The 11,220-nt window shown below is 33.4% G+C and overlaps 1 protein-coding gene across 2 annotated transcripts in view; it reads left to right on the top strand.

The window, feature by feature from the left end:
- The first annotated feature begins 3,191 nt into the window (after positions 1-3,191).
- The window catches only part of LOC114328011 (NPC intracellular cholesterol transporter 1), a 121,650-nt gene continuing 113,621 nt past the window's right edge, over positions 3,192-11,220 (top strand). For both annotated transcript variants that reach the window (XM_050653805.1, XM_050653827.1), the window contains exon 1: positions 3,192-3,559. In XM_050653805.1, coding sequence (XP_050509762.1) covers positions 3,494-3,559 — 66 coding nt within the window. In that variant the 5' untranslated portion in view covers positions 3,192-3,493. The remainder of the gene's footprint in view (positions 3,560-11,220) is intronic.

Here is an 11,220-nt window from a genome sequence, read left to right as displayed (position 1 = left end):
AGTTTATATTTGTAGTGACTTTTTAAATAGTTTTTTAAAAGCGACTGGTACGTAATAATTGTAAATGTTTCAGTATCCTAATAAAAAATTACATAGGTACCTATACCTACTTGGAAAATTTAAAATGAATATACCAAAATAGTATGTAATGCTTTGATATACATAATTTGATAACCATCAAAATTTCTACCGATATTCACCTAATATATTGTTATTCCAGAAAATATTCCTTTAATTCCACAAAAATCAAACTGATTTGATTAAATTCATATAAGTAATAAACAACTACTGTCAAAAAGTTTATGGTGTAAACATTCAGTTGGTGTATATTTCCACATGACAGACACGCGAAGTTGGAGCAATGCGGGTTCGATCCCAATGCAAGTTACTACATTTTATTTTTTTATACATTTTATGATTGTAGGTATATTATTATATATTTTTTTCAGAAAATACGTATTTAGTTAAAAGTTTTGGCAACAATAATTATTGTTCAGAAATCATTTCTTTGTGGCATTTTTCAATGTGTTTGTGTGTGTTTTATTCTTTTATTTTTTTAATTTTTGGTATTGTTTTAATAAAAATTTTTGGAAAGTAGTAAGTATTAAAATTAGTTTAATAGTTAAATTAAATATAAATAAATTGTTTAAAGTATATTGATTTCGTTGAAATCATATAATAGAAGTATAACTTCTTACGTGCGTACAAAGTACACACATTCTTTTTTAACGTGAGTTTTTATTTTGCAGTTATGATCCCAAATACCCTTAATATTGCATATTTTCTGTACCTACTCTTTCTAACGGTGTATATGTTTATGGTAATTTGAGCGTTTATGTTGATGTTCTTACTAGAACAGATAGAAGCCTGCAGGAAACAAAACGTACATGCTCATATGGTATTCATTGATCTTGACAAAGCACATGATACAGTTCCTCGACAGATTCTGTGGTAGGAGCTTAATAAGAAAGTAATATCTGAATTGCCGATATGAATGAGGAGAGGCAGATTAAATTAAGTTAGAAGAATTTTTTACTAAGCAAAAAAATTTGTTTAATTTATTAATATTTTGTATTTATATAATGACCTCCGAACTGAAATTCGAAACGTCAATAAATTTCATTTTTAAATTAAATTGTGACTAATTTCTCAATAAAATAGTAAATTCTATAAGATGCCACAAAGGAACAGCTTCAGAACAATATTAGATTATTAAAATAAATTGTCACTTCGTCACATTATATGAAAATCATATTAGTCCATGTGGTGAGACCGCTCCCGTCTGGAAAAATTTCTGATTCGGTTTCTTTGTGGATTCCTATTCAAAAATGTCCCCTTTAAACAAATTTGAAGGGTGCCGGGCGGAATTTTTGGGCAGAAATTGTTTAAACAATTTTTTAGACAAATACAAAAGATCACTTTTTTGCTCCGGAACGTATATTTTTTAAATTTTATGGGTCATTCTAAACAAGAAAGGTACCTTGTAAATTTTTTCAAAAATTGATAGTTTTCGAGTTATAGGCGATTTAAAATCTGAAAAATGTGAAAATACGCATTTTCGAGGCCTAAAAAGTCACATTTAAATTAATATTTCTAGCCTTAATTTAAACCGTTGTTTTTGAAGATATTCTTCTTTAGCGGCGAATCGATTGAGGGTAAAATTGTACATGATCCGCGCGCCTGCGCACACTGACAGTATGTAGTTCTGACAGTATGTAGTTCATTGCTAATCTTTCAAGATAGGTATGTATGTATCTGTAACCGTGCAAATAAGTCATTAAAAGAATATATTAGTGGTTTTAGGAAATGTATTATTTATTATAATTCTTGTGTTTTTGGATTTGTGTTTCCCTGTAGTAAAATAATAAAACATTATGTAAGCATAACATTTTTACACTATATGTCGCCGTGTTGTGTAATTATATCCGAAACTTACATGTCTATTTCTAGGGCCTCGCTGGAGTAGTGGGAAATGCGTTAGCACTGAGATTGGAAGGTTGCGGGTTCCATTCCTGGGCGATTCATATTTTTTTTATTTGTGGTTGTTTTAATAAAAATTTTGTGAAAGTGGTAGATAAGAAAGTTAGTTTGATTTTTAAATAAAATACAAATAACCTTTTAAGTATATTTACTTCGTTTAAATTATCTATTATATAATAGAAGAATATCTTCTTACGTGCGTACAAAGTACACACACATTCTTTTTTTAATTGTTAAATATGCATGTCCATCCGATTTTTTTGCTGGTACAGATCGCCCTATTTTAAAAATCTCCAATTTTCCCCCGACAAATATTTTTTCTAGATTATTTGGGACATTCTAAATAAAATAAATTTCTTGACATTTTTCTCAAAAGTTAACAGTTTTAAAGTTATAAGCGATTTAAAATCCAAAAATGCGTTTTTTGGCATTTTTCGGATTTTTAATCGCTTATAACTTTAAAACTGTTAACTTTTGAGAAAAATGTCAAGAAACTTATTTTATTTATAATGTCCCAAAGAATCTAGAAAAAAATATTTTTCCGAGGAAAGTAGAAGATTTTTGAAATAGAACGCGCCGCACCGACGAAAAATTGGATAAACACGCATATTTAATAATAAAAAACAACGGTATAAATTAAGATTCGACGCGATTACTCTCAGAATCTTGAAGCTGAATGTTTAATCTTGAATTTAAGTATCTGGAAACCTCAAAAATAATAAATTAAATATGAGTTTTTAAGCCTCGAAAATGCGCATTTTCGCATTTTTAGATTTTAAATCGCCTATAACTCGAAAACTATCAATTTTTAAGAAAAATTACAAGATACCTTTCTTAGAATGACCGAAAAAACCTAAAGATACTATAGCTGCAGAGCAAAAAAACGTGATCTTTTGTATTTGTTTAAAAAAATTGTTTAAACAATTTCTGCCCAAAAATTCCGCCCGGCACCCTTCAGATTTGTTTAAAGGGGACATTTTTGAATAGGAATCCACAAAGAAATCGAATCAGAAATTTTTTCAGACGGGAGCGGTCTCACCACATTATGACCTATTATATTAGGCAATTAAGTACAGGTACAGACTTTAGAATATCTCCGATGTAGGCAATATACTATCCTCATCACTGTATAGTTGTGTGCATACTCTTTGGAAGCGAACCTGACATTTGTCTAATCTTAGCTGACTGACAGCTGACAGTGACAGATCTGACAAGGCAAAACGCAACCAAGCCTGTAAAAAATAAAAGTAAAATCTAAAATAGTAAAATTAAATTACACATTACACCACTACGAAATGATCATACTTTGAACAAATGTTTGTAGTAGATAAGCTTATCAGTCGTCGTATTGTTCTCGTCGGGCAGTGATTGTTTAATGACCACCCGTCCCTTTGTTTTCGTTTAGACCTGTCCATTAACTAAAACAGGTGGATGATTCATTCTTCATGATTTTAATTAAAATATAAAATCAATTTTTATTAGGTAGTTATAGTCCAAAGTGTTCAGGTGCAAAATGTTCAAGGCTGCCAAGCTTAGATGTTCCATTATATTGCTAGTGTTTTTCCCTGTAGCTAATAAGGTAAGTTTTTATCTTTTTAATCTGTAAAAAAATATAGTAAATATCACTTTCCATTTCATGGATTTCTCCAGGGTCATTATATTTATAATGTTAATGTATGTTTTCTTCCTCTTCTATTGAACATTGAATGTCATCATATTTATATTTGTTTACTACAGGTATTCTAAACAATTAATTTGGAGTGCAACCAAACCACTCTTAGATTTCTCTTCCAGTGCATTCTTCTGCAGCCCAGATTCCTTCATCCTTCAATCTTTACCTGCATTATATTTTGTAGGAATGTGTATTTTTGTCTTAAGAAGAGCAAACACTGAGAGAAAATTGCTCAACTTGATCAAGGCACGAAAAATTGGTTACCTGGGCCATATCCTGAGAGGGGAAAAATATGCAATCCCTCGACTAATCATCCAAGGAAAGATTGAAGGCAAGAGTGGAGTAGGTCACAAACAAATGTAGTGGCTGCGAAATATGGACGGCGTTATGCATAACTCGACCAAGCGCCAAAACATAGTTTTGAGATAAATGGCTTCAAAGTTTTTCGTTTCTTGGTTGCTTAATGGTCGCTTAATGGTAAGTGGATTAATATCGCTGGGTTTAATTTTGTTTTTCTTAGTAACCGTTAACGTGACAATAACGGGGATTTTTTCCAAGATAGTTTTAGTTATGTGTCACCAGAATCCTCTGTTATCTCGATATTAAAGAAATGGCGCTTGGTTGAGTTATGCATAACGCTGTCCATATAAAGAACTGGACAGGCATAACTAACACTGGTGAACTTTTGCATGCTGCAAAAAACAGATGTTTGACTTTAAGATAATTAGCAAACACACTATAACCATAAGAAGAAGAGTGTATTTTTGTCCCCGCTTTAGATAGCCCAAGTATTCCTATTTTCTCTTTTTTATGTTAAGTGAGTCGTCTAGTTTTAATACCCGACAAATGCACTTTTTATGAATATTGAGTTATTCGTGTCAACAGATTTGTAATCTTGCCCTCTACAAGTTTATACTGAATTTCTGATGCAAAACCCTCCAAATCTAATCTTAATTTGCATTTGAAATATTGGGTTGGTTTCAAAATCCAGCAAATCCAATGAATACCCATAAGCTTAACTTTCATACTAAAACAGTTTTTATGAATTTCTCAACATTTGACCTCAGTGGATTTATCGGGTTTTGAAACTAGACGACTCGAGTATTACTTCAGAAAATCAGTAGCCTCAGATATGCTGATAATACATTAATAACCGCTTCAAAACAAGAAGAAATGCAAAACATAATGAGACGGATAGAGGAGAAAGGCAAAGTAGTGTATTGGCCAAAGCTAAATATGAGCGAACACAGAAAATTCTTCAGTATATTAAAGAGACCGGGGGTTTTGAAGTAGTAGATAGTTTTATATACAGTCAGAAAAATGAAAGAATACACATGAACGATCATATCAAGCACATATTTTGGATTGACTGCCTTTTTCTATAAATAATGAATGAGAGAGAGAGAGAGAGAGAGAGAGAGAGAGAGAGAGAGAGAGAGAGAGAGAGAGAGAGAGAGAGAGAGATTATTAAGTGTTGTCTACTAAGCAAAAACGTTATCCAAGACATACGCAGTTACATAAATATTTATAATTGACAGAGTGAGACAGCGATACAATTGTTTAACGTAGTTATATTAATTTAGTAACAAATTTAAACTCATACCTGAGTATTTCTGTACTTCTAATGTCATTCTTAGAAAAACATTCAACATCAGTAGAGATAATGATTGTATAAACTACTATTCAAGTAACTGTGCTGGTCAACTATAATCTGACAGATTCAATTTCTGTCACTTTGACAGTGAAACTGGGTTAGGTTCGGTAGAGTTTTATACATTTTAATAATCAGTCATATTTACTTGAATAAACTCAGTTCTTTTAAAAGCTATTTTGATATTATATTGTATTTTTGGTTTGGTAAGTATTTATTTAATTAAAAGAAGTCAATAAAATTTGTAAGTAATCATCTGTCAATATGGTTAACTTCTATCTATGAGTTTGCCAAACGTGTACATATTACTCTAACTTTTCAATCATAGTGTTTAAAATTACAGATTAGTATGTTTTTATGAATGTACATTTATTCGCATATGTCTGGAAAGTGATCTGGATACGAAAATGATCTGAATTCATTAAGTTTACTTTCATTTAAGTTTAAGTCACTTAATGCAGCTGACATAAACAACATTTTTTAAATTCCTGTTACTATTTATGTCCGGCAACTTTAACATAAAGAAATTCACAATACAATACATAGAAGGCTTACTATCATAAGAACAGCTATGATAAAGCTTATAAGAATTTGGAAGAATCTACCATAACAGTGCACACAAAATTAAGACTTGTACACTAATGTTCCATTTTTTGTTCAATTTGTTGATGATTTGAAAATGTCTATAATAGTTTAAGACATAAACAGCTGTTTTAATCTTCAGAACGACTTTGATGCATTGAGCAATTGGTCATCTCTTAACCTTCTCCCATTGAATCCCAATAAATGTCATTGCATATGTGTCTCAAGAAAACAAACTCAATTAAATTACGACTATATTTGTGAACAATGATGTGTCTTTAATTCTTGTTACTGAAATAAAGGACTTAAGGATTCTTTTCAATTCTGATTTAACTTTAAAGAACCATATTAACCAGATTGTGAATAGAAGAATGAGAATGTTGGGATTTATAATTTGTAATACTCGGTCCTTGTCAGCTTATGTATCTAAAGTAGTTTTTACAGCCTATGTCAGATCCATTTTAGAATATGGGTCTGTTATATGGAACCCACACTATTACAATTCAGTTGAAACGACTGGAATCAGTTCAGCATAAATTCTTTAGATATATTACATTTAAACTTCGATATGCTAGAGCAGGGGTCACCAATTAGCGAACTGCGGTCTGCATCTGGAACGTGAGCTACTTTTGTGCGACCGTCATTAAATTCAGAATATAGCGTTTGGCAATTTTGAAAATGTTTGGCCATGAAATTGTATATTATGACTCAACTTATGTGTGCGAAGCCGCTTTATCAAGAATGAACTTTATTAAAACTCAGTACAGATCTCAGCTAACAGATGAAATATCTCAACTCCCCAATGAGAATCAGTTGCACCAAACTCACTCCAAACTTCAGACAGGTTGTACATAATAAAAAATGTAATTTTTCTCACTGATAATTTAATTTTGTAAAGAATGACAAATTTTCTGATTCTGTTTTTTTTTGTGGATTCCTGTTCAAAAATGTCCCCTTAAACTTTAAACAAATCAGAAGGGGCTCGGGATGCCGGGCAAAACAATCTTTTTATACAAATTCAAAATTACCTTTTAGCCCCGAAAATTGTTATTAAAAAAAGGTCTCTTATCATTTTTTTCAAAAGTTGATGGTTTTCGAGTTATAAGCAATTTAAAATCTGAAAAATGGAAATTGGAAATTCTTTATTGAAATAGAAATCCTACTAACAATATTTAAATATGAGTTTGCCTAATTAAATGTAACATACAATATACAATACATGCAATATTATACAACACATACAGATTTATTAAAAATTATTTTTTTTATCTAGGTAAAATATATGTCTTCAGTAATTTTTTAAAAATTTGAACTGTCAGTGCATTCTTAACACTGGGGGGAAGATGGTTAAATTCATTCATACATTTGTAAAACAGGGATGTCATTGTGCTATGTTTATTAGTTTTTTGAATATCAAAATCTTCAATATTTCTCATGGTATATGAATGAACTTGACCCCTCAATGTAACATATTCATTAAAATATGCAGGCAGCATTCCTTTTTTTAATTTAAAAATGAAAACCATAGTAAGGTAGTAAAGCCTTTGTTGAACTGAAAACCAACCTAAAGTAGAGTACATCATCTCAATTGGCGTGTAGCGATTGCATCGAAGAATTGTTCTCATACCTCTGTTATACAAAATTTGCAATGATTGAATTGATCCTTTATCACCTAAATATAAAGCACTTGAACAGTAGTCAAAATGGGGCTGAATTATACTTCTAAATACAGTGATCCTTGAAAATAATGATAGATCTTTGCTAATGTGAAAATACCTACGCATTTTCGAGGTTTGAAAACTCATAAAATATGTAAATTATTAGTTTTCAGGTTGCCAAGTGCCTAAATTGAAGTTTATAAATCAATTTCAAGATTCTAACGAGTAATCGGGACTTACTTCAATATAGACCGTTGTTTTTTAATTGTTAATTATGCGAGTCCACTCGACTTTTAAGTCGCTGCACATCGCAATTTATGGTGCGTCTCTGTCGCACTTTATTATACATATTATAATATGTACTTATGCAAAAAATGCCCAACAAATACTCCACATTTATTAAAATTTTATAATTTATTATTAACATATTTTTTTCTATATGATTTATTTATTTATTCAATTAATTATTGCCAATGTGCTAATTAAATATGCCAATAAAAACAAATGGTCGAAATTGAAATAAACCCCGATAACTCATCAGAATCTTGAAATTGAATGTTTAAACTTCAATTTAGGCACTTAACAACTGCAAAAATAATAATGTACACATGAATTTTCAAGCTTCGAAAATGACTATTTTCACATTTTTCAGTTTATAAATCGCTTAAAACTTGAAATCTATCAAGTTTTGAGAAAAATGACAGAAAACCTTTTTTTGTTGCTGAAAACATATTTTCGGCAAAAAAGGTGATGTTTTGGATTTATTAAAAAACTGATAAAAACAATTTCTGCCTAAAAATTTCACACTGCACCCTTCTGATTTTTTTACCGAATTGGAACAACCAGACACAGGTAGCGTTGAATCCGGACCGCGGAAGTGTCATAGGTTTTCGAAACGGACTCTCAGGAAATATAATTGGTGACCCCTGTGCTAGAGCAGTGGTGGGCAAAGTACGGCCCGCGGGCCAACTCCGGCCCGCGAAAGTATTTAATCCGGCCCGTCGATAGTCCATCGACATGTATAGTATACATATAGCTTTATCACAAAATGCATTTCTTCAATATAGTTCTGGCCCTCCTACAGAATTTCGTGAACTTTGAGGCCTCCCATTAAAAAGTTTGCCCACCACTGTGCTAAAGGTACATATAGTTATGCAGAATTACAAAATCTTAATTTTATTGTTTAAAGTTATATCCGGAATTGTTGGTTCAGAAGAACTGTTATTCTTTAAGAGTTACAAGGAACAATGTTTTGTTTGCCCCTAATAGTCATATAACCAACTATGGATACCATGCTCCAAACAGGGGTTTCTTTAGCGAAATTTCATAGGGACAATCTACTAATTTGACTGTTTTTTGTGTTTTTTTTCTCTTTGTTTATGAACCAATATACAGGGTGTAACAAAAATACAGGTCATAAATTTAATCACATATTCGGGCATAAAAAATAGTTCGATTGAAGCTAACTTACCTTTGTACAAATGTGCATTTAAAAAAAGTTTTGAAGCTTTGCCCTTTGAAGTTACAAAATGAAAATCGATTTTTTCCAATATATCGAAAACTATTAGAGATCTTTTATTGAAAATAGACATGTGGCATTCCAATGGTAGTAGTATCTTAAGAAAAAATTATAGTGAAATTTGGACACCCCATAAAAATTTTATGGGGGTTTGGTGCCTTTAAACCCCCCAAAGTTTTGTGTACGTTCCAATTTAATTATTATTGTAGTACCATTAGATTAGATTAGATTAGATTATGTGAGGTCGTTAAGGCTATGGAGCCTCTCAGCACTTCGACCTATAGAGATCTTTTGTGCATACCTTAATCTAGTTAAACTCTAGGATGCCAATACTTCTGATGAAATTGATTAGCATCCTAGGTGACTTGTTTCCTATGTCAGAGGGCGTTAGGGTGACCTCTTCTAGGAATTTTAGTCGTTTGCAGAACAACGCTACGCAATTGCATAGGATGTGTTCTGCCGTTTCTTTTTCATTGTCACAGAAACGACAGTTCTCACTATCGGATTTGCCCATTTTTTTGAGATGATATCTCAGAGGGCAGTGCCCAGTGAGAAGGCCAGTGACCATTTTTATATCTTTTTTACTCATTTCGAGAAGGCGGTGTGTTGCACTAGGCGACACCTTTATGAGCCTTTTTGCTTGCCTTTGTCCTGGTGTGTTGGACCAGTATAATTTTAGTTGATTGAGTTCCCAGGTCCGGAGTTCCTCTCCGATGTGGCTTTTTGGTAGTCCACAGAAGGGTTCTGGACCTTGGAATGGGGTGTTGGCCCCTTCTTTTGCGAGGCTATCAGCTTCCTCATTTCCTGCAATTCCCTTGTGACCTGGCACCCACATCAAAGTTACTTTGTTGCGTTCCGCCAGCTTCTTAAGGGATTGTTTACATTCCCAAACCAACTTTGACTCACAAGTAAATGACTTTAGAGCCTTTAAGGCAGCTTGGCTGTCTGATAAAATGAAGACTTTTGCCCTACGAGTGTCTCGGTTGAGACATTCTTGGGCACTAATCTGTATGGCATGTATTTCTGCCTGAAAGATAGTTGGGGCGTTTCCAAGAGATTTGGATAGGCTGAAATTCGGCCCAGTAACTCCCACTCCTGCCCTTTCATCTATCTTAGATCCATCCGTATACCATGCGAGTGAACCTTCCTCCAGTTTCGGTTCAACTGTTTCATTCATTTGGTGGTTTTTTATGACCACTTCAAATGGTGTTTCAAAATCGAATTTGACTGGCATGACGTCTGTCGGCTTATCCTTAGAATTCAAAGGAATTTCTTCCAGGATTTTAAGATGGCCCTGTAGATCGCCAGGTTTCATTATTTGTGTCTGTCGCAGCTTTAAGGCGGTGGCTACTGCCTCCCTTCTTATGCAGAACTGCAGGGGAGGAAGGTTCAGCATCGCCTCTAAGGCTGCCGTGGGGCATGTTGACATTGCCCCTGTGATTCCCAGACAAGCTAGCCGCTGCACTTTTTGCAGCTTGGCATTAGCTGTTGTTTGTTGTGTTTTTGGCCACCATACGAGTGATGCATATGTGACCATCGGCCTAATAATCGTTTTATATGTCCAGAGAGTCATTTTCGGTTTTAGGCCCCAAGTCTTTCCAAATGTCTTGCGGCAGGTCCAACTTGCCACCAAGGCTCTGGATAAGATTTTTTCAATATGACTATTCCAGGTGAGTTTTTGATCTAGGGTTACCCCCAGATATTTTACTTCTCTGGAATAGTCTAGTGTGATGCCATTCATAACTGGAGCCTGTAAATTGTATTTACGTCTCCTTGTGAACGGTATGAGAGTCGTTTTGCTAGGATTGACATTTAAGCCCTCCTTCGAACACCAGTTTTTGATTTCGTTCAGAGCAGTTTGCATGAGACTAGATATAGTCTGGTCATGCTTGCCCCTAATTGTAACAACTAGGTCATCTGCGTAGCCTTGAGTTGTAAAACCAGAATCATGCAACTTAGTAAGGAGGTCATCCACAACTAGAGACCACAGCAGGGGCGATAGTACTCCCCCTTGAGGGCACCCCTTTACTGCTGTCACAGTTACAGACTCTCCCCCAATACTAGCTGTGATGATTCTGGTTTTTAGCATGGACTGAATCCATTGTATTAGTGAGGCTTCAATGCTCCTCTTTACTAGTGCTCTTTTTATAGATTCATA

Source organism: Diabrotica virgifera, chromosome 1, assembly GCF_917563875.1.
Source record: "Diabrotica virgifera virgifera chromosome 1, PGI_DIABVI_V3a".
NCBI classification, from domain to species: domain Eukaryota; kingdom Metazoa; phylum Arthropoda; class Insecta; order Coleoptera; family Chrysomelidae; genus Diabrotica; species Diabrotica virgifera.
This window is presented reverse-complemented; position numbering and strand designations above follow the sequence as displayed.